Source organism: Aplidium turbinatum, chromosome 1 (genome assembly GCF_918807975.1).
Source record: "Aplidium turbinatum chromosome 1, kaAplTurb1.1, whole genome shotgun sequence".
Taxonomy (NCBI): domain Eukaryota; kingdom Metazoa; phylum Chordata; class Ascidiacea; order Aplousobranchia; family Polyclinidae; genus Aplidium; species Aplidium turbinatum.
The window spans coordinates 59,506,339-59,531,155 of NC_137472.1; the positions used below are offsets into that span (position 1 = coordinate 59,506,339).

The 24,817-nt window shown below is 37.7% G+C and overlaps 2 protein-coding genes across 3 annotated transcripts; one reads left to right on the forward strand and one right to left on the reverse strand.

Annotated features, from left to right (window-relative positions):
• On the forward strand, positions 1-7,909 carry LOC145772831 (WD repeat-containing protein 54-like). Its single transcript, XM_082584717.1, has 10 exons — positions 1-138; positions 257-439; positions 609-709; positions 1,469-1,573; positions 1,907-1,986; positions 2,492-2,660; positions 2,869-2,966; positions 5,355-5,532; positions 6,789-6,854; positions 7,661-7,909. Exons 2-10 carry the CDS (start codon positions 343-345, stop codon positions 7,793-7,795), a joined length of 1,029 nt encoding a protein of 342 aa, XP_082440843.1. The 5' UTR covers positions 1-138; positions 257-342; the 3' UTR covers positions 7,796-7,909.
• Positions 7,910-9,514: 1,605 nt separating this feature from the next.
• Positions 9,515-18,946, reverse strand: LOC145784146 (calcineurin B homologous protein 1-like). 2 transcript variants are annotated; one of them, XM_082595915.1, is made up of 8 exons: positions 18,853-18,946; positions 18,518-18,597; positions 18,104-18,176; positions 15,469-15,549; positions 14,882-14,991; positions 13,490-13,551; positions 12,909-13,031; positions 9,515-11,296 (listed from the first exon to the last, which is right to left on the reverse strand). In XM_082595915.1, the coding sequence occupies exons 2-8, from the start codon at positions 18,588-18,590 to the stop codon at positions 11,243-11,245; spliced, it is 576 nt and encodes a 191-aa protein (XP_082452041.1). In that variant the 5' UTR covers positions 18,591-18,597; positions 18,853-18,946; the 3' UTR covers positions 9,515-11,242. The 2 variants fall into 2 exon arrangements, with proteins under 2 accessions (XP_082452041.1, XP_082452033.1); XM_082595907.1 differs by lacking the exon at positions 18,853-18,946 and having other exon boundaries at positions 18,518-18,616.
• Positions 18,947-24,817: the final 5,871 nt, after the last annotated feature.

Sequence of the window (24,817 nt, forward strand, 5' to 3'; positions counted from 1 at the left end):
GCTGAACAAAGGCGCATTTGTTGGCAGGCGAGAGATAATTTTTTAGCTTGTGCTAAATTGCATAAATCTGAAGAAGAACAAAATAAAAGTTGTGCCAAGTCAAAAGCAGCATTTGAGGCTTCTTGCTCTCAGGCTTGGGTACGTTTCATGTACTATATATAATTATATATTAATTATCATATACATGTATAATATTATATCAGTTACTCAAACTTTTAATTGTGCTTTATGCTAAAATGACACAAACCCTTGTTAGGTCAAGCACTTTATGAGAAGACAGGCGTGGGACGAATACAAGAAAGAAGTTTACACCAAAAACACAGACACCTCAGAAAAGTAATTATGTATGAGAAGAGTCATACTTATGTTTTGGACCAAAGTGTTTCAAGTTTATTCAGCAACCTTGATGTTTTAGTAGAAGATGATGAAATGAATGATGGTAAGTGGAGCTGTTTTCATATTTATTTTCTATATATTTGCATGGTATATACTTGTTCAATTTTCAAGTAAATTATGTAGTAGCCATACAGCTACACAAGTGTATTTCATAATTTAAGTATGATAGAAATTATTGCTAATTTATCTTTATCTTCCCCCACCTTTTGTAGGTACAAGTGATAGATACCAAAGGTTTTCATTTTTAACTGTTTCAAAATCACATGTATATATCCAACACCAATACCAGGATGGAAAACATTTGACACTTCAGGTTGGTGTTGGTGTATTTTAGTGTATAAGGATGTACTGCAACTAAAGAATAAGTTCTGGTGCATTACATCCTAGGTTCGTTGTATACACTTGTTGCCTTAAGTGTTACAGGATGCTGCTCTGTTTGCAAGCATGTGTATTTTGTCGGAATGGCCCGTTTCGGTGAGTCCGATTCGGTAAGTCCGATCCCTTAACGGGAGATTTTTTCAATTTTTTTTAAAATTATCGGGTACCGTAGCCTAATTATCATTGCCGTTTTAAGGTTAGAGGTTAGGAACTCACCGAATCGGACTCACCGAATAGTAGCAGACCCGTATTTTGTAGAGCGACCGAATGCAATCGCATAATTTCTATTGAAATTGAGCACTTTTTGTAGTATTACTGTAATATGTATAGTATTTATTGTTTAATTTCTATGTAAATATTTATTATATTATTCAATTCATTTGGTAAAAGTTAAGTTAAAGTATCTTCTTTACTTATAAAGACCCTGTATATAATTCATAAAACGCATTGAAATGATGGGCACATTTCATAAGTAAAGAAGATACTTTAAAATGTAATGTAACTTCATGTATTTAATTTTACGCATAAAATACTCTGGAAGTATTGAAGTGACTGAGGTAACAACATATTCAGTTTCAAAATTATGAAGTTTTATACTAAAATCCCTAAACAATTTATGCATGCATCAACTGTGCATACTACCATTTTGTATTATACCTATTTGAATTCTATAGATCAAAAACGCTTTATGCAGGTGACTAAGGAGAGTAAAGTGAAAAACTACCAAGTTCTGCAAGCAAAGTGGTGTCATTTGTTGAATCAAATTGTTATTGTCATCACTACCTACAAAAGCCTTTTGGTAAGTATGATAAACAACATGATTTGAAGTGAAAAAGTCATAACCCACACACCGAAATCTGTCGTTGTCACATCAGCTTCGTATTCGAGTGTTATAAGCACTTCGCTCAGTAGGATGCCAGTCCAGCCACCAAAGGCATCTGGCTGTATCTTGGCAATCACATACTTCAAGGTGGGCACAAAGATTGGCTTTGTTGTCTTTCTACGCAACTTATTCCAGATTTTAACCTCCAGTCCAGGCGTCAGCTTGGATAAGCTCAATATGCTTACGAACATAAAAAATGATCAGTGGTCTAGCACACCAACAGGGATCATGCTAATTTGTTGTGAATAGATCTTTGACGGGGAAGGAAAGCTCCTTTTGTTCTGGCACAACCCTGAAAATGATGATACTGAAGAAGTATGTTTCTACAGGTAACTTTTTAGTTGGCCTGCTGCTTTTTCTCCAACTAAATTTGAGCGGAGTTATATAAAAATAGCTGTAGGTGAATAAAACATTTTGGGGGTGCAAACAAAGTTTGCCCAAATTTTATCTTTGCAAATAGCCTAAATTTCAAAAACGTAGCAATTTAGGCTACAGTGTATCACAATTTATCCAAATAAGTCGATGTTTTTTCCCAAATTTGTGATGATTTTCGTGTAGCTGATGAGGGACTCCCCCTCCTGAATACCTAATTACCCATCTGCTACGGCTATGTATATATCTGATGGAAAAGTGTATTTATAATATCGCATGTTCAAGTGAAAACTGAAGTACAGTGAAGAAAACATCGTGGTAGGAAAGAATTAACTGTAAAGCACTTTGTTTTCTCACCGCACTGACGTTTTTTTAAACAAGGTAAATATTTTTGTTTCACCTGTGATGTCACAAGTAACCAACCATGATGCACCTTGCATAAGAAAGCCTGATATGTTTCAGGGGCATCGCATGCGTTGGACGGAAGTACATATGCGTGGGTTCCAACAGCGGTGGAGTGCTGGTAATAACCGCTGAAAAGAACTCTTTCATCATAAAAGAAACGCTGCAAGAGCACAGTGCTGCCCTGTGTGCCTTGAGTGGCTTGGAATCCAAGTCGCCAGAAAGTGATGTGAGTTTTTGGTAACTTGCCATTCATTGTGTCACGTAACTCCAAAATCCAGCGCTTAAATTCCTTAAAGTAAGATGAAGTTTCTAAAGTTTTCACTTTGAATTACTCTGAGGGACTAGGAATCCGTAAGCTTGTTAATTCCACAATGTTGGAAACCGCTATGATGAAGATTGGAAGACACAGATGATGACGTCATTAATTTTCTCAGGTTGACTTTGTCAGCGCCGATGACAAAGGGACGCTCTGCACCTTCAAGAGCGGCGGCAAGTTTGAATTGGTATCCCGCTTTGAAGCTCAAGGTGAAAAGTAAGTCGTTGTTCAATTCCATAACATTATGTAACAAAAACGTCTAAACCAGGGGTTCCCAACCTTTTTTGCTGCTCGTACCCCTTTGTCAGGTCAGAGCACTCTTCGTACCCCCAAAAAAGTCTGATTGAATTTTTCAGATATACATTGCTAAATTAAATTGCTTTTATAGCTCAATTAAACGTTAAATCGGTATTTCATGCAAAAATTAAAAAAAAAATTAAAAGTAGTTATTTTGTTTGTCACTTCTCATTGAAATATTTGTGGCTGCTTCATTGATAAAATTCGCTTTAATGATGGTTCGATTTTACTCAAAGCAACACGTAAATCATCTTCCAGTTGCAAACGATATATATCTGTACTTATTCTTGATATACATCATGGTCGAAAAGCCACTTTTACAGCAATAAGTTGTTGAGAAGAGAATTAACACTGTCATGGCTTCCAAAGCAATGGGAAGGCTTTCATAGTAATACACCAAAAAATCTTTTAACTTTGATTTGTCAAATAGCAGTTTCAATTTTTGGCAGCTTTTCATTTCGATGATGTTCTTTTTCAAATTATCATCATCCGACATTTTTGTTAAATCAAAAAGAAGTGGATTTATAATCCAATGCTGGAGATAATTCAATTCAACAGCACAAAAGTAACCATCGAAAGAATCAACCAGCATCTTTAAATGGGAAATAACTTCATTTTTGACATTTTGTACCAAAGAGTAATTTACAATTTGATCAAGAGAAGGAAAATTAGCAAGGTTTACATTTTCAATTCATCGAGACCACAGGGATAGTTTTAGCTTGAAAGCTTGAATTTTTTCACAAGCTGTAACCGCATTTATCTGTTGACCTTGAAGCAACAGGTTTAGCTTGTGTAGGCGATGCATGATATCAGAAATATAAGCCACGCTTTGAACGAATTCATCACTTTCAAGTGAGGCAGCTAGAATAGAATTTCGCCGTTGTAAATACAACTTGATTGTTTCTTGAAGTTTAAAAAATCGTGACATCACTCGACCTCGAGATAGCCACCTCGTGTCCCTGTGACATCTGTTTGAAAAGCTGCCTTGTAGCCCAAGGATCTTCGTACCCCTTGATGTTTAATCTCGTACCCCCAAGGGGTACGAGTACCCCCGGTTGGGAACCCCTGGTCTAAACTGTTATCAGTCTCGAAGAGTTCTTTTCCTCTCTTGATCTCTGAAATAACATCAACTTTGTGGATTAAATTAGCATTTATAACATTATAATTTATTTTGCACGCTATAAGAAATGCTTCTCAAAAACGTTTTTGCTATAGTTCCAGAAAGGTTATAGCCACAGCGATCTATTATACACAGGCCTTGACAGCGTGCGAACTAGAGGCTAATGTAATTATGATTTTTAAAATCTTAGCTAAATTTACTTTATATCTCTTTGAAATGATAGTTTTGAGAATTCAAATTGCCAAAGTGTGATCACTGAATCTCAAAACACTGCAAAACTCATAATATTACGTTAAAAAATGACAAGATCTTACCCGTATTGCCAGACTCTTTTTTGATTTCCAGCACAAGTGACAAAATCTACTACGTTATTTGAATGGCAGCAATAGTACAAAAGTAGCTAAAAATTTACACAAGGACTATATTTATTAACTAATACTCAAAGTATCAACTGATGCTAGCAATTTGGCTACCAACAGATCTGTCTTCACTTCAGGTAAGTTTGAAACTGCACGTTGTTATGGCCTGTTTATAAAGGTCGCCATGGTTATGGTCTACGCCAGGGCTACTCAACTGGCTGACCGCGATCCGAATCTGGACCTTCTGGGTGTTGACTGTTGATGGTGGACCTTGAGCTTTTAGAAGAATAACCTCATTGCCACTTTTCAGGACTTCTTTAAACAGATTTATATTGGGAGGAAGCAATTTTTACTGTGATCATCCAAGTTGCTGGGGGGCTTCGACTTCCAGACTCCCCGACACTTTCTCAAAAATCCGATTCGAGTTACATTTTATTTTAAAAAGTGGTTTGGTTCAGATAGTTCAACTTTTGTGGTAGCGTGTGAAATAATTTATTCACCGGACCGCTAAAAATATTCAATTTGTCAAACCGGACCTTTGTTAACATTGGTTGAGTATTCCTGGTCTACGCCAATGGTTAGATTATTATTATTTAATCTAGTTAGTAACCGGTTCGCTTTGACTAAAATTTGTCACGCCGGGCAACCCTGCGCACGGTGATTTTATTAGATCCACTCGAAAAAAAAGTCGGCCATGAATCGGTTCTGCAAACTTTTTTATTTTTAAGAAGTGGTTCGCGCAAACGGTCCGAATCCCACCACTGGCTCTTACGTCACAGAAGGTCACCTTAGACTGCTTAGAGTTACCGAGCTATTGCTCTTTTTCAGCTTGCCGTGTACCTCTGTACAACTTTTAACTAACGGGCTTGTAGTCGTCGGGTTGTCGAACGGACACATACAAGTATTTGACGTCACCACTTCAACGATGCTTGCCGACGTGTTTGCCCACGTGAGGGCAGTATCGTGCTTGGATATGTCGACCACTACAGAAGACAACTCCTACACCGTAAGTGCAGGCCTCTAAACTCTTATATTTTTATTTGACCAGTAACTTCAAGAAAGTACTATAATGTTACGTCATGAGAACTCATTGTTCTGATCAAGTTTTACTATCTGTAAGCATATTTGTGACGTCATAACAACCCACTACTTGACTAATTGCTCGATCTAGCCGAAGAACCTTCTAGTCTTTCACGTATGCAAATTCTTCAAGAAGTACATCTAAATTATATAATAAGAATTTCACAATCAAAGCCCACTATAGGACAGTAACCGATAATAACATTTCGTCAGAATTATTCAATTGTTCAAGACACATAATGTAGCCTGCCGTGTGGGCTATACCAGTATACCTACTGATTGTGACAGAGGGACTTTGCCTTCTTTGTGAAAAAAAAAGGTTGCGCATGAAAAAAAATAGTTTGAAATACCAACAGAGTGGAGAAATGCTGGTTTATGGAAGCCGGCAACCAAACGTGACGTACCGGCGGGAAAGTTTCGGAGGCCATTTGACGACTTCTCGGCTGCTTAGAGGTCTGAAGTGTGCAGCAGTTGGAATATGATCACTGCGATAAGATTATTTTAAGTTGTTCAATTATTATCCAACATAGCGAGATGAGAAAATATGGTTCTAATTATATCAAGGCTGTAGTGTGTAGTAGTCAGGCGAAAAATATACTACTCCGACTTCAGTGTTGCCTTTTTTTGATCCTTGTCCTTTTTCATCTTTTAATTTAATTTCACTCAAGTTGTGATCGAAATTGAAACGGCATCTTTCACTAAAACTGACAAGGACAAACACTTATTTTCTGGTAAAACTTTAGAGCGCAATACAGAGAAGAAACAATATTTAAAAAAAGAATTTGGAAGAGAGTTTTTGTTGTTCATCGTTTTGTATCAAGTCGGAATCGGCCTTTTTTGACGACTTCGGCAGTCAAAATCTTTCCGACTTCGCACCCCTGAAATATTCTAGGCATTTAACGAAAGTAAGGTGGCCTGGTTCTCTCGATCGACTTTCCTTTAGCAACTACGCCCGCTCAACTTATTTCACCCCGGTAAATGTAAGCGATGTTTTTCAACATCTTCCTGAGCTGGCTGTCGAACCGGGTTTATTGGAACGGAAGTCAACCATCTTACCTGATATACTCACTTGACTATCATGGACGTTCAATACTGAACGAATTTTATAACGTGGCTGTCACTTGGTCGTGAAAAGCGGTGCTTTCATTTCAAATTGGTTGTATTTTTAACATTTTTTTTTAGGTCATCTCTGGCAGCGAAGACAGTTTTGTTCGGGTTTGGAAAATATCCCGCGATGACACAATATCGGTAATATGCATTTGCCTATGACGTAACACTAGTATAAGTTATCTCTTAATGTTGTACCAACAGGGTCAGAGTATCTCACAAACCACTTCACTTTTCTTCTGCACTAAGATGCATGGTTCGTTAAGTGAAGGATCCATAAAAAATTTACCACAATTCTCTTCCATTTAAACCGTAGGAAAAATATGCGTATCCGGATTAAACCGCCTGCCAAACTTGCATGTTTCATCGACCATCCCTGCCATGAAAAGAAAGCAATCCAGAAAATATTTATTTGTCAGAATATATAGTTCTCAATTTTGGCGAAAGTTACGCCACCTCCCTAGAACCAATATTAAGCGCCCACTTCCTTGTGGAGGATTTTACTGTGGGATTTAATTAAATGGCGGTTCGTGATCTATCTTATTGCAGCATGTGGAGTGTGATGTATAACGGTAATTTGCTTTTGTAAATCTCCCAGTGAACACCTCACAATATCCTAAACGATTTTTCTGCTTGTAATATTTTGACATGGTAGAATGTTACATGCCACATTGCCCGCCCCCATAGCTCAGTTGGTTGAGCGCCTGGCTTTATAAGCGACGCTAGTACAACTTTTGGGGTGTGCGTGCATTTCAAGACTGCTCTCCATTCAGCGGCAGCTGATGGATGGAATAATTTACAGACAACTGTCCGAAACTCCGATCTGTCAATCTCGGCGGCCGGGCCCAAGTGAATGGTTCAAAGCCTATACAAGTGTGCGCAACTGCCAGCATTAAGCTTTCTCGGATGTCGAGTCTCTGAATTCAATTATTAAACGTGTTTTGCAGATCAGCCAAGAGTGGTATACGATCATGAAAGACCTCCAAGTATGCGGTGCTCGATTCTGCGACCCCAAAGGACAATCATTTGTTGTGACTGGTTACGATGTTAGGAAAATTACCAAGTTTTCTAAAATCTATTAACGACTTTGTTCAAGTAGTAGGCTGTGATTCGTGTTTTCAATAAAAATTGTTGCACAAAATCTTTGTCTTCCGAGAAGCCAATTGTTCAACCTGTAGCGCTTGGTTACACTTGTTAATTAGGGTGGTAGCTGTGCAAAGGATTTAATATTAATGATCCTTTGTATTCTGAGATTTTTTTTCATTGTAGCCTATCTCAAAAATTCCTTCCATCTGCCATCATGTAAAACTTCAACAATTATTGTTGGTTTAATACGAACCGAAAATCGAATTGTTTTAGAAACGGAATTATACGGAAACTTATCTCTAATTAATTCACAAATGTTGTATGTCTTGATAAAGTGCTGGAAAGTTCATGATGAAATGTATTGTCTTCTATCTCAAAATCTGTCTTTCATACTAGAAAGTGTTGTCTTAAATACTAGAAAGTTCATACTAGAAATATGTGGCAAGAGAGTGATGAGAAATTCAATGCAATGCAAGGAATGTGGAAAGTGGGTACATGCAAGATGTGCTAATGTCAAGAGAGCCGCAACAAGATTGGCGAAGTGTTTTGTTTGTGGGAAATGCAGTAAAGGAAGGAATGAAGTGGAAGGCCATGATGATGAGTTCTGCCATGGCATCGAAACAGTGACAGACTTCTGTTATCTGGGTGATCGGATAAATGGAAGTGGTGGATGTGAAGCAGCGGTGACAACAAGGGCAAGATTGGGCTGGGCAAAGTTCAGGGAATGTGGGGAAATGTTGTATGGCAGAAAATTCTCACTAAGGATGAAAGGGAAAGTATATCGGAGCTGTGTGCGGCCTGCAATGCTATATGGTAGCGAGACGTGGATATTGAGAGAGAGTGAACTGGCAATCCTGAGAAGAACGGAAAGGTCAATGGTGAGAGCAATGTGTGGGGTGAAAACGAGAAGGGAAAAAAGGACTGAAGAATTGTTGGATATGCTAGAGATGAGAGAGACCATAGACCAACTGGCAAGGGCAAATGGAGTAAGATGGTATGGACATGTGATAAGGAGGGAGGAAGGAAGTTTTCTTAGAAAGGCACTAGATCTAAAGGTGGATGGGAAGAGGAAACGCGGTCGTCCAAGAAGAACGTGGAAACAACAAGTGAAGGATGAATTTAAAAAAGTCGGACTGAAGGAGGAAGATGCAAGGGACAGGGTGAAATGGAGAAAAGGGATTAAAACAATTGCTGCGCGGAAACAATCGGCCACCCCCACTAGTGGGGAACAAACCGACGATGGATTATGATGATACTCTGCCTATGAGTCGGGCTGTTTGTCATATTTAGCGAGAGTATGACCCGCAGAACAGCAATCGCTCCAATGGCGCGGTTCGTTGAGCGCTAAGGTCCGTCTAACAAGAAGTGAACAGTGTGGTAGGTTATTGATTAGTTCAGATATTGTGAAAATAGCTTGGCTTTGTGCAGTGAGGATATCTTAGGTCGACTCAAAGAGAATGATAATGTGCATATTGAGAACCTGAAGGGAATATAAAAGTCTACGTACTTTAGTGCATAAATTAGGTCCACAATTGTCTGTTAACTGCGTTATTGTGATTATTAAGAGTTTTTAAATGTATTGTTTTTCATTTTGCGTGTTTAGTTGTGATTATGTCCCTATGACAAATGAAATAATAACAGTGTTTGGGTGGGGCGATGTGAAAATAAAACTTTTGTTGGACATGAGACTGGCACACTCCTTCATCCTGACTGCACTCGTGGCACACATTCTGTAAGCAAAGTAGCATATTTCTAAGGACAAGCGATGTCTACCACAACAAACCCAATACGAACACACTAGGATCGCCCGATAGAGCTTCACAGTATCACAAGAATAGTGAGGCATTTCAAATAAACCTTTAAGTTGTAACAATTTCAAACTGAAATAATTGTATTGTCAAGGTGCTGGAGGTTGTTGCAGTCAGCGAATGATAATTACAGTGCGACAATACAGCATTTGATGTTGCATCATAGGGCTGAAGTTATCTACCAAAAGTTCATACCAGTATGCAGAAGCTTGCATGCAAGAGAAGCTATAACATCTTATAACAAATCCACGAGCAGACATCCTACAAGAGAAACGAATCAATAAATAACGATCTAGAGTCTCATAGAATATAGGCTTGATAAGGTAATCAAACTAATCTCAATGAACATGCACGAACATTTTTGCCAAAAATGAATAGGTGCGGGTTTTGATAGATGCTGTAGATAAATTATGGAAAAGGTACGAATCAAATGAAAGCAATTCAACAAATCGTGTACAAAACATTGACTAGTACAACCTTGCAACGCAGTAACAGAGGGTACACAAACGAGTTTCTGGTCAAATTTTTAAACGCTGCGGAACTATGTACCGAAAGCATGTTAACACTGAATGTGCTGCACAGATCATACAACTATGTACACTGGAGGTGTCAATAAAACCTGAGTTGTGTATGTAGAGCAAGGAATTATAGTGGCGTTATGCACAGTACATACGATGGTTCTTTAATATAAAGACGTTTCCTATCTCAACCAAACCAACAAATTTAGATTCCAGTTGGCAGCTGGATCGTGCACATTGCTTCAGCTAATTCGTCGCTCATTTTGCAATGCTGGTAAAAAGTTAAGCTACTACAAAACACACACTAACCTATTTTGCACGTTGCATGCAGGCAAGATACAAGCATATACTGAAATGTAGAAGCTCCAAGTTTGGGCACTTGGGCAGCCATCAAACTCGTTCAAGAATTATTCAGGTAATTAACAAATTTAAAAAAAAAATATTTGCGCCCTTTAAAGAAGCATGCTGGAGTTGACTACATTAATCTAGCTACAAAAAACAAAAAGGGCCTTTCGAATTTTTCTCTAGTGCGAGGCCTTAACTTTATCCAAATGAAGAAAACTGTTGTTTAAAATTGTCCAATGTCCATCATGGCTGTGTGAGACAGAGTTGTGATTGTGAAGCACAGTTTAACTAGGGCAGGTAAAACGGCAAAAGTGCAAGAAGTATCAAAGGCTGACGTAATATGTGTGGCATCTGTGCCTTGTCCCATCTGTGTGGCAAGGCATAGGCTGAATGTAAGGTGCGCGGGAGATTAAACCGGGAAGTGTATGATTTTACTAATACTAATAATTTTAATGTTTCAAAATGTTTTTATCAACAATTAAATACTCAGGTACGTGGAATGACTATTGGAAAAAAAAGTTCTGCTTTACATGACAAACTTATGCGTTTTAGTCACCACACAACTGACAGTTAGTGTGTAAGTTCATGAAGTTACAGTGTTGGAACCTGCGCCATGGCTTCATAATAAATCAATCAAGCATATCTTGAAAACAAAAATGGAATAAAAGCATAACACGAGCAAGCAATGTAAAGTTGATAATGTGTAGTTACGTTAGAGGCAAGTAAAGCAAGATGATGCCACAGCTTGTCTGTTATGCACAGCGCGGTCTGGTCAGTCGAGGAATCGAACACTCATCTTGTGATCGATCTCAGCCTTGTTCATCACCTAAAAACACGAAGTCGCTCTAGTCTATACTGTCGCCTGGATTTTTCACACGGAATAACAAATAACGCCAGCAGTCCACCGCACCGCAAGTAAGAAACTGTTTAGTTTAACACTTATGATGATTAGAAACCAGCACCCGTGGCTCAGTGGTTATCACCTTCGGCTCTGGTGCTGATAGCCCTGGGTTCGATTCCAGGTCGGGTCATACCAAAGACTTTAAAAAGGGTACCGATTGTGTTCTTTCTTGCATAACACAGTGAGGATAAATCGGGTAATAATCTGGTGACATATCACCCTCTTCCAATCTGCCTTGAGCCAGCATGGAAGCAGTACGGCTCATAAAATCACATGGAACCCTGTCAAGTAACCCATGTTGATGCGCAATCTGCTGCAAGCGGAGATAGCTAATGATTATTATGATCAGAAAGCAAGTAGAAAATCTGCATCCATAAAGTCGCTTTAGATTGTGCACCTGGCGATATATACTTTTTAGAAGATATTTGCTGTTTTTAAATACAAAGTAGGCTAGCTATTTTTACCCACTTGTTGCTTTGATTACAATCAGGTGTTTCCAGAGTTAGGATTAAAGTTAGAAAGGGTTAAGGAAAGGGTTAGAGTTAGAAATAAGGTTAGGGTTTTAATCTATGTCCACGACTAAAAAAATTTCCAAAATACAAGTTTTTGTTTTCAACAGCTTTAAACTTTTGTCAAATTAGGGAAGAATTCCTTATCTGGCAACGCTATTGAGGCTCCAAAGCCTTTTTAATAACGCCGGTAGGTCGCAGTTGCCACAGTGAAGGCCTTATGACCAAGTTGGTTCAAGAAGGTCGCTCTTACATACATAAAACTAATTTTATTCCATTGCAAGGTCGGATTAATGTAGACCTTACACATCATTGCTTTACTGAAATCCTCCCACCCCTAAGGCTATTTACTGGATTCGCCCCTGTCACGACTAGAGTGAAAACTACACGGATACGGTCAGCAAATGATTGCTTGCTTAGCTTCAGATGCTTCGCTCACTCAATGCTCAGCCTAACCTTGGTCGTCATTGAGAAATATGTACGTACTTTGCTGTAGTTGTTTGCAAAGAAGAAAATATCTTGCATTACCATATTTAAACCGGCATGAGACGTAATCAGTCATGCACTTAGACACTTTTACATTACAAAAACTCCACGTTCGACAGTCGAGCGTGTACTGTCGAATAAATGGCTGCTAACAAGCACTCGGTGGCCAGACTGCTTTTTATCGTTTAGTTAAAGATTTCGATTAAGAGGACAGAAAGGCGAGAAATCCACCGTCAAGCAGCACATTGACAAAAACATAGCAGCGTGCTCTTGAGGCTTGAGCGGTGTCGACTGTCGAACTGACATCTTGATGACCTATAAAGGCTCTCACAACATCGGTCACTGCTTATATTACTTGATCGCGTCCTTATGTTTGTAGCTCGAAAACAATTACCTCATTGAAGTCAAGGGCACCAAATGGAAAGCGAGAGGAAGGGGGGAGGGGGCAATTACATTATTGTCTAGAATGGACGTGAACATGAGGCCATTTGCAGCGCGAAAGTGATGGCTTAGGTTGTTTCACTCAACAGTTACCAACCTACCATTTTGAACTCTTCGAAGGTGATATGTCGGTCGTTACTTTTGTCCGACTCCAGCAAAGTCCGCTCCGCTATGTGGGAAAGTTGATCCTGGTTGATGTTGGACCCAACGAGCAGTCGGAGAATCTATCCCAAATAAAACAACAGTGAATTATAAACTTCTCCACCACAGAGCTACAGGGTGCGATCATCAATTTATCGTAAGGTAAACGTCCCAAACTTCGTCACATCAAACTGTTATTTCACTCCAGTTTATTGTTGTTTCTGATGACAAATACTACTTGCCATAACACAGCAGGAGTCCAGAAAATGGAGAAAAGATAAAACGCAAACGTTGGAACAAACTCAAGACCAAAGGATAAAACTATACAGAAAGGTAAAAGAAATATCACTGTCACTCTCTTTTGTGAGGGAGATCCTAAAGTAGGATCTTCTTTTTCAGTAACGGCATCTCCCTTGTTTCAAGGAAAGTTATCTCGCATGGTTGCTGGGTGATGCACAAAGGTTTGCGGTGCTCAGAGCATGCAGACATTCAGAAGAACAGTAACAAAAGTTGTACAGTACAACGATCCTGCACCACCTACCTGAAGAAGTTCGGTCTTTGATATCTTCTGGTTATGGTCATAGTCGTAAATGGAAAACACAACTGCAAGAGAGTTAGGTCAAACTTCAATCTTAAATTTTAAAGAGCATGTTTAATTGTTTATCATGCAGATTATACTTATAACTGCAGTGTAAGAATGTTGAAAGCATCCCAAGTACATGGGTTGATTTAATAAGTCATTTCGTTGAACTAAAAATGAAGATCAACCAGTGTTGAACATAATCGCTGAACATATTTTCAAACTCAGATGATGGACCTCAAAGCGCACAACATAACTTACATTTTAAGTATATAACTCGATTTCCGCCAAACAATTTTAAATAACAAAGAATCAATATTTCGATGAAAGTCATGACCAATTGACAGAGTGAGTGATAGACAAATACCCATATGTCGGTAAGTAGTAGTAGTCCAGTTTTAATCCGGTGATGTCCCCGTTACCGAGGGTGGCCGGATTCACCTCCAAGTGCCGCAATGGTCTTCACACCCTGCCTCCACATCGATCTGTCTAGCGCGTCCTCTCTTGTCAAGCCCACCTTGCTGCTTTCTTCCTCAACTTGCTTTTTCCATGTTTTCTTTGGTCTTCCTTGTTTTCTACGACCCTCCACTCGCAACTCCAGCGCTCTTCTCAAAACATCATCTTCATCCCTTCTCAAAACATGCCCATACCACCTCACTCCATTCGCTTTTGCCAACTTATCAACACTCTCATTCAACCCAAGCAAGCTCATAAGTTCTTCGGTATTCCTTTTGTCCATCAGCTTTACACCACACATTGCTCTCACCATCGCTCTCTCAGTTCTTCTTAAAATCGCCATTTCGTTTTCCCGTAAGCACCATGTCTCACTTCCGTACAGCATTGCAGATCTCACACAACTAGTATAAATTCTTCCTCTCATTTTCAACGGAAATCTTCTACCACATAACAACTCTCGACACTCTCTGAATTTCACCCAACCAAACCTTCCCCTTGCAGTCACTGCCGCTTCACAACCACCACTGGCATTCAATCTATCTCCTAGATAGCAAAAGGCAGTTACTGATTCAACTTCGTCATTCAGCTTTTCAACAGGACCAATCATTCCTTCTTCAATCTTCTTGCATCTTTCACATTCAAAACCATCTCCAGATCTGCATGTCACTCTCTTCATCTTTGCACATCTTCCATGCACCCATTTCTTGCATTTCGTACATGTAACAGAATTTGCCATCACTCTTCTTCCGCAGACGCCACATGGGTCAATTTTGCTCAATTAAGCTGACTGAAATTATCGTGTGATAAAAATTAACTTCTCAAAATTCATATGCAAAAGCATCTGAAGCAAAATGTTAAAAACATGACATTATCTAAACACACAACTACTGTACCCACATTTAAGTTTGTTTTCTCTGCTGTTCAAGGCTTGGGCAGGGGTCTTGGAATTGCATGGGCGAAAATGAGCTAAAGTTCGCATGAACTGAGGAAAATTGACATGATCTTCCCTGAATAAAAAAATGAGAGCAGGTTCACCCCTACACTACAGTCTTACAAAAGATTAAAATTATTGATTAAAAGACTTCATGGCTGACAGATACCGGAAATGGAACATGACTTGATGGAGCAATTAAAACCATGATGCCAAAATTATAAGTTCAATTTTAACAGAAAAATACACTTGCAAATAAAGTCATCATCATCATCAATCAATTTTTATGATATACATAATTATACAGGCCATAAAATAATCCTCATGTTGCGTGCTGGTGCTAAAACTGCCCTTCTTAAGTCACTACACAAATAAAGAGTCAAACTTTGAACTTTGGCATAACATTAACAAACAATTAAAATTGATGGGTTTTTACACATGATATATTAACTTTTATGAAAAAAAATGGGATTTTTCATATAGCAATATAATTCAAATCACGATATATGTAGTTGTTTAAAGGTTTTTAAGTTATATAAATGTATGACCTCACCCTTCAGCTAAGAAAGAATGAACAATTCGATTTGCAAGTGGATTGATGGCGAGTTCAGGAATTCGTAGAAAGTCTTCTGTTCTGCAGGAGGAACAATTTGATGCAGCTCAATATTTCTTTTTGTAAACTTACCGTATATCTGATTAAAATGAGCGCCTTTAAATGTCGCAAACCTTGTACAGTTGAACCGATAGCTATGACGTTTTTTTTCAAGCTAAGACCTAAGGTCTCAAGCATAACCTTAGCTTAAAAAAAGATTATTTGCCCCAATGGGTCTGCTACTATTCGGCGAGTTCCCTACTCGGCGATTTTTTGAAAATCCAACGATTGAATATTATTCAATATTCAGACATTGAATCAATGTATACTAATATACTTGTTCACAGAACCTTATAACTCTCTGTTACTTTGTTGTGTAGATTTATTTGGCAAGAGTACTTCAACAATGAAGCTGTAGGCCTATCACTCTCCAGAAGTTTGGTTGGAAATTCATTTCAAGAAACTCCATCCCGCTCCGATACCGAAGTCACCCGCATGCCATCTAGACCATTTTCATAATTATCATCTTCACTACATTTTTCATCATTCATGATCATCAGTGTAATATCATGCTCAAATAATAAGTTAATTAATCTAAATTCCTGTACCCATCAGTTATCAATTCCTATTCAATATCACACCACTGTCGTTGCTGCGAACACTCCATTTTACTTAAAACGATGTACTGTACATAGTATTTTGTATATGTAATATGTCTAATATGTAAATAATATGTAATATGTTTAATATGTAATAATATGCCGTATGTTCATTGTTTATTCTTGAATGCTCGTGTTGTTGATTTTTCTTTTTTATATTGGTTGTAAGGTTCAGTCGTCCCCGCATGGTTTCACCAACTGGCACACCTCCAGTTGCTTTAGGTATGTGGAGCCAACTGGTTCTTCCAACTAATTCATCTACTTTAAACTGTTAGGTTTGGTGGCCGTGCTTAATTTACTTTCGTGTACGTAACCTTTAAATTTGCATCGCATGCACGTTTTAAACTTTTGTAGTTTTGCCACCTTTTCCTTTTGTTGGTTTTGTTCCCGTTCACTATTTGTAACTTTATCATTGCTGTTGTTTTCCGACAAAGAAAAATAAATTGAATTGAATTGAATGTAAATACGAACTGTTAGGCTAATTGGGTTCTTCGAATCCTACGTCACTGTCTGTATGCAAACTTAGAATATATTAGTTATTTTTGTCATCAAATTACCTCGCCTAACTATATTTTTACAAGTAGTGCTGCCAGACCTTTTTATTTTTGTACTAAAATTCGTATCATCAAAACTACTTTATTTCTGTAGCTTTAATGTTTTATACAAATTGTTGCAACTATAATCTTTCTCCTTAATTTGCTTTTGACTGCATTTTTTTTGCATTTTTATCACTACCCTTTTTGGTGAAAATACAGTATAATTGCATTTAAATCGCCATAAAATTATTTCACTTGTAACTTTTGAAAAGTGAAATTGATGGAACAAAGTTTATTTGAACAGAAGTAGTATGTCTGTATTTTATTACATTTAGTTATATCTCTATTGTTATTTACTTTTTTTTGAATCCGCATGGTCACACTGAGCTGGTTTCCTGCAATGTTTATTTTTCTGAGTCTTTTATGACATCACAACCAAGTTTTTGAATGCGAGACTCTCAAAGTAAAAACTTCGGGAAACTTGTCACTTTTTGAATTTCTTTTGTGTTAAATCGCCCTTGTTGCTCTTGCAAGTGTTAATTGTAGGTCTATTTTACAATCGACGAAATAAAAGTTTTATTTTTTCGCTTTCTTTTCTAGGTTTGGTGGCTGTGCATTTTCTACACGATTTCAACGTTTAGCGACGTTAAAACGATGTAAAAACGGTAATTTCTGCTGGTCGGGATAACTAGGCTACGATACCTGATAATTTCCTTTCAATCCAAGCTGTAGGCCACACATTTGGTTAGCTTTTTCATTCTGTTACTACAATGTAAAAATGAACTGTTAGGCTAACTGGGTTCTTGGAACAAATTTTTGCTGGTCGGGATAACTAGGCTACGGTACCCGATAATTTCCTTTCAATCACATTGGCCACACATTTGTTGATCTATTCTAAACTAATCATTTTAACTATTGAAAAGTACTAACTTATGGACATAAACATGACAAATTTTAATGTAATAGTTCAAACATTCTATTTTTATTTTTTTCTGCACAATTTCAACGTTTAGCGACGTTAAAACGATGTAAAAACGGCAATGATAATTAGGCTACGGTACCCGATAATTTCCTTTCAAAAAACCGCCGAATAGGAAACTCGCCGAAACGGGCCATTCCGTGTTCCAATAGGAGCCTTGTATAATCATAACTGCAGGCTAGTTTATCTATTCTATGCAGGCTGAGAAACACCCAGTTAAAATAGCAAAATTGTTGAAAAATACAGGACCAATATTTTACATAAAAAACTGTAATTATTTATGCAAGTACAAGGTAAAACTATAGCAGTAGAGTATTGAAAATAAGGAAACAAAAAACACTCTATTTAAGCACTGGACCAAGAATTATTCAACTATGCACTTTAAGATCTATATCATACATTTATATACAATATAAACTTACGTTAAAAATCCATTTTGTTCTTTATCTAAACTTGTAAAACGACAAAACAATCGCATAATCTGATTTGGTTGAACTAAAAAAGAAAACATAATAATATAGCTAAAAATTTTCATATTCCATAAGACATATTTTTTTTATTTTAAACCAACTGTAATTTTTCTTCCAATTTCAAATCATAATAAAAAAACATGTAGTAACTCATTAATATTTTACTACAAAGGCATTTGTGTTTTGTAGGCTGTTTAATTATTCAAAACTCAAACATAACCAACATACTGAAAAAGTAAATCCAAAAAGACATTTAGCAACAAAATCTATTGCAGCATCTAATAGACCAAGCTTGCGACATGAAATTACATAACTTTAGTCTAAGATCACATTTTTAAAAAACAAACTTGATTGTAGGCTACTTACACCCTGTTTCCTGTTGAATGGCTTCAATTTCGTCTTCACGCAAGAGCAATGATGATCGAGAACCCATTACCATGCAATCACTGAAAATTTTATGGGTTCTTAGCTAAACAAAGTAACGTATGGTATATATAAGTTGTAACTCTCAAAATTTGCTTTTTTGGCTATTTATTACTAACCAATAATAAAATCTACAATATATCAGAGGCAGATCCAGCAAGTTAAGTCAGGTATATAAATTTATTGTGTCTCAACAGCATCACATATAAACAAAGAAGTATCATATAGTTAACAAAAAGTAAAAACAATGCAGTGTAAATAAGTTATACAATACATACAGCTGTTGGTTAGATTATGGCAGTAATCAGGATGGTAGCAAAAGATCATAATCGTTCATCTAAACAGCCACCAACCAAAACTGGCCCAATCTCTTCAAGATAAAAATAAAAAATGAATATTTGCTGATTTATGCAAATTTAGAAATAAAAATAACAGCTCACTTGAACTGACCATTCCTTTGCCAAAACTCTTTCTTTTTTCAAAACCAAGACTATTCTAAGATTGTTTATTTCTAGTTTTTACTATTCTAAGCCCAGTTAAATCAGTGGTTACGTGCCTGACTCAAAATCAAGCGACACTGGTTTGGCTCTCGGAGTGTGCGCTTGAACACCGCATTTGAGGATTGCTCTCCATTCAGCAACACCAAATGGATGGAATAATTTCCCGACAACACACTTCAACAACTATCGGAAACTTCACTATCAATCTTGGTAGCCATTATAACATAACAACTTATGTAAGAGCCAGTAAAGCGTTGAAACAATCAACCAATCAAAAGTGCAGGTAGAATAATGTTTCAACCAAGCGGACGTTATAAGTAGAACAGAGAGAAAAAATGCAAACAGTTCTGATAGAAAATAAATTAAGTAAACGTTTTGATGTAGCCAGCGTGGCCTAGAGATTTAAGATAACATTTTGATGGCGTATGTTCGATTTCCAACCGTCATAACTCTTTGTTTTGTATAATATTATATATATAATAATTACCAAACAAATTTCAAAGCATGGATCAACTCTCTGGCTATTGGTTGACCTTATTATTGGGTCTTACGGAGAATTGACTTGTTAAAGTGGCTAGCCTACTGTCAAGCTTTCCCAGTCCGAGCATAAAAATCAAATCAATCAATCAAACTAGGTATACTACCAGTACTCGAAGAAATGCAAAATTAAACTACGGGAAAGATTTTAAATTTGTAAAGCTTCTTCTGCACACCTTTAGCTTAAAAAGTTTTTAAAAACATTATTCGCCCTAACAAAACTCATAAATATGAGCCACAATTTCACTTGCTCTTTGTAAAATCTGGTGGAGACTTAAACTGTAAAAGTGATTGAGTATTGTAAGTAAGGTGGAATTTTTGTCGTCATGCGCATGATTACGAGCAGGAGCAATGCCAAAAAAATTTATCATATATATATACAGAAAGCTTTGCACGAAATTAGCTTTACCGATAACACCGTGAAATGTAAACTGACGACTTTCAATGAAAGAATAACCAAAGCTTAGATGACAAACTAAGTCATTAGTGTAGTGATTCCCCTAAACACCAATTTTTTGTAAAATAACCCGAAACACGAATTTCAAATAAAACAGGCTAATGTTTGTTTAACCTCAAAAACTGAAATGGCACAGGTAAGAAGATTGCTATCTCTATTTTTGCACTAAAAATTAGACCAAAACCGCTTTTCAGATTTCAGCAAATATTTCACTTAGGCCCAAAACCCTGTCCCTAATAAAATTGAAAACTTTCTGACCATGTGCACTAACTTTGCTGTTAAATCTCCTCTGGTGAACCTAGAATTGCCATTGAAACATCAATAAAATCGGAAAATAATACTCTAGCGCCATGTGGCAAATAAAAGTTCAAAACAGCAACCACTAGATGGCTATAGTAAATATCGCGTATTCGAGCAATTTTACCATTGCGCAAGAGCGGCCATGATTTTATTATATCCGTTTTGATCTGGTCATGAACAAGGTAAGGAAGTGTAATGAAGAGTTAGCCTTTGCCCAGGATGCAGATATAATTCAGATATATATACGCATTAGAGAATGTAGAAACTTATTTAAACATGTATCATACTGTTTTAGTACCATAAGTCACTATGACCAAAGCCAATCACCAAGGATGCAACCTAATTCGTACCATGAACCATTCATACCATCAGTTCGTATCTTGAAAAGATCGAGAAAAAAAATAAAAAAAGCTGAAGTCGTTGATCGCAGTTTCCGCAAACATTTTAAAATTTCCGCAAACAAACAAAAATTCTTAGGATCATTACCAGAAATTTTAAAATGTTTGCGGAAACTGCGAAAAAACGGAAACTGCGATCAGCAATGTTCTATTTTTTTCTCTCGATCTTTTTAGTTTGTTTGCGGAAACACCCTAACCCTTTTAAAATGTTTGCGAAAACTCCGATCAACCCTAACCCTTTTAAAATGTTTGCGGAAACTGCAATCAGCAACTTTGGCAAACTCTTAGAATCATTACCGAAAATTTTAAAATGTTTGCAGGAAAACGGAAACAACGATGTTCTATTTTTTCTCGCGATCTTTTCAGTTTGTTTGCGGATACCGATGCCTAACGGATACCCTAACCCTATTAAAATGTTTGCGGAAACTGCGATTAGCGACTTCGGCTTTTTTTAATTTTTTCTCTTGATCTTTTCAAGGTACGAACTGACGGTACGAATTGTTCATGGTACGAATTAGGTTGCACCCAATCACCAACACCATTCTGTGATTATGTGCTAAGATACACTGTTTCCAAAAATTTTACTAACAATATAACAAGTGAAATACGTAAAAGCCAATTAAAGTAATCTGGAAAATAATTATATTCCAGATAGCATGATTTCGTACTGCTGTAGATGACAAAGATTAGGAAAAACGATACAATAATTCTGGCAGTTTTGCATAAGGCTTTCAACCACTGATACATGCCTGGTCACCAAGATTGAGAAAGTGGAGTTCCCAATAATTGTTGTTGAAGTGTTGCTGCCGGGGAATTATTCTATCCACTAGTTGCCCCTGAATGGAAATAGTTGTCGCCGTCGTCGTCGTGTGAGCCTCTGGGGCTGAGGGTCTATCCATTTACCACCCCAGGTTCACGATGTTCCCGGACTACACTGGAAGGCTACTAAAGAGCAGCCAGTCTTTGGTTTCATCATCCATGACACGCAGACCTTCCACTCCGTTAGGTGACTTGAAGATGGAACAGTCATTGATGATGTGGTCTGCGGTCTGTTCCTTGGCACCACATTCACAGGAGGAGGAAGAAGCCATTCCCCATTGGTGCATGGTTGAGCGGATAAGCCCGACGCCTGTTCGAAGACGGTTAAGGCGCACCCATGCCTGTCTAGGTAGTGTTAGGCCGATGGGGCATGTGTCGGCGTCGGGGATGAACGAATGGAGTCTGGTGGCGCTTGACTTCCATTCAGAACTCCATTTATGGTCCGCCCAAGTAGCCGCAGAGATGTCTTGTACATCAGCTTCGTTGAGATGTGTTGCTCAAGCGAACACCCTGAGAGCCGAACCAGCGCCGATTTACCTTGAGTTTGGCGCATGGCCGTAGGATAATAAAATATTTTGTGGGTGCGAACAAAGGTTGCCCCTAGGCCTATTGTATTCACTTTGCAAATATATTTTCAAAAACGCGACAATTTACGCATTTTTTTTAAATTTTTCTATAAATTGGATACTTTTGCTCAAATTTTTTGTAGTAAAAAAACAGTTGCCTCTCCTGCACCTCCATCTACTATCCTTTGGTAAGTGATACATTAAAATTTGGGAGCTGGTATACAAGTCTCCCCCCCCCCCCTTGGCAACTCATAAATGACAAAGAGGAATTTACCAAAACATGTGGATTGAAGTGTGTGAACAGTAAAGCAAAGGTAAAGTAGTTTCACCCTATGTTTGGTTGAGTCCTGCCTTTGTCATGAGTTACCAAGGGGGGGAGGGGGACTTGTATACCACCTCCAAAATTTGTTTATTGCTATCGTAACCAAATCTGTATCCAGTAACACACTTTCTGCCCATTATCAGTATATCACTTATCACATTAGAGCTAGCGGTGTCTCTAAACTACGAAACGTTACTTCCAAAGGCACACAATTTGGACTAATTAGCTTGGATTCAATTTTAACTCCTGTACCGGTACCGTACGTACTAAACATACGGTATCTAACACACTACTCACTAGCCTGCTGGCTGATGGCCTATGCAGCTTTACTGCCAGGCTAATCTAGTTTCACACATAAAAACTTCAAATTCTCTGAAAAAACTGCAGTGCCTAGTTTAAATTGATTGTTATTAAACATATTTAGCTCCCTGAATAACAATGCACTCGCAAAAATCAAAAGCACTTTGTGTGATAGCTAAAAACCTCGCTTGAACCATAGATATCTTACATATATAAGATATATATAATATATAAGATATCTATGCTTGAACCGTCCGCCTCGGCGCCTCCAGTGGTGTCCATTGTCCAGGCCTGTTATAGAGATCGTCTTGAATTGATCACAATCTATGACGTTTACCGTCTCTCATTGTTGCAGCGTTGCCAGATGGAAAAATAGGATACCAAATTAAAAAATTCTGGTGAAATTTAGAGATCTTTGGTGGCAAGTTTTTGACCTTGGAACCAGACAACTTTTTAGTGAAATCTGGTGAAATTTTCCCCACTCAATTTTTATCAAAAAAGTTTTTTTAATTTTTTAAAACTTTTTAGCGAAAAATCCCGCTTGTATAAAAAACGTTTTGCAAGAGGTTTGTGCATGCGTGATGGTAGTGTCTTTTGTGTTAAAAAATATTTGTATTTTTTTGCGAAATTGCTTTATTTAGGGTGTTTTAAATATCTGGTAAAATTATAACACTCAACAAGGCTTGCCAGATTGGCCCTTTTGGGGCCAAATTTGTGAAATTTAGCCCTTTTTAGAGGTAGTTGGCCCCCAAAAAAATTGTTTGTCCCCTTGGCCCTTTGTTTTCAATATTTGGCTCTTTTTGGAAGCAGTTGGCACATACTATCAAATTAGCTATTTAAATAAATGTCTTTCGGAAATTGAGACTGAAAAGTGTTATTACGATTTTTTAGACAGTGTTTAGCTGACAATGTTTATGCCAATGCCAAAGATTCGAGTGGAAACACTGTAGAAGATGAAGATTTGGGGTAGCCACTGGCACTTTAACAAGTCTTTTTTTTTCTTTTTTTTGTCGTATCCAGGCTTACACCTGGTGGTTGAAGATTTAGTTTAAGTGGACGGGAAGGCAAGGAAGCCAATCTTCGTGTCCACCTTCAGGCATGCCTTTAAGTGTCCTACCAAAGACACAGCCGTATGCTCTTGACCGGTGTCGAATCGGCGCCCTTTCGCTTGCCGTGCCAGCGCTCTCACCACTCGGCTATGCAGCCGACAAGTCGAAATTCTGCCACTGAAATTGACTACAATGCAACCGCCAACCAATCAGAACGTGTTATAAGAGGCTACCGTCCAATTGTAACCCGTCTAGCACTCATCCAGAGAGTTAATGCTTGTTTTGAACTTTATTTGGTAATTACAGAAGAAAAAGAGCAATAGCAGTGGTGAGAATCGAACACGCGTCAATGAAATGACTACTATCTAGCCCTAACCCCTAAGCCAACCAGCTGACAAAAAATCCATCACTTAATTTGCTTTCTATGATCTTCTTTTCGCTATTTTTTACGTCACTTAAACCGTAGTTTATGATTGGTTGGCGCTTTCATTCTAATCAATTTCAGTGGCAGAATTTCGACTTGTTAAAGTGGCTACCAAGATTTGGAATTGTTCTTGTAGAATGTAGACTGTGTTGTTGTAATGTTGTAACGTTATTGACGTTGTTAACGTTATTATGTTTTATTAGCAACGTTATTAACATTATTGAACAATTTGGCTCTTTTTTACCTAGTTTGGCCTTTTTTTCGACATTGTTTGGCTCTTTTTCTCAAAAGCTGTCTGACAACCCTGACACTCAAGCTGTGAGTGAAACAGCAAGAACGTGCTTGACACTGAAGTAGCATGGCCTAGTCAATTGAACCATTTGCAACTGCCGCTTTTTTTTACTTTACCCTTATTAAAATCAGCCTACTTTCTTTAGCTTAAATTTTGTCTCGTTTGTATTTGATCCATCGTAAATTAATTTGTTCAGTTGTATATATTTTCTAGTTGAAAATTAAGGTAGTGAAAATGTTTCAAATATTATCCAGTGTGTTGAGAAATACTGCATGCAAT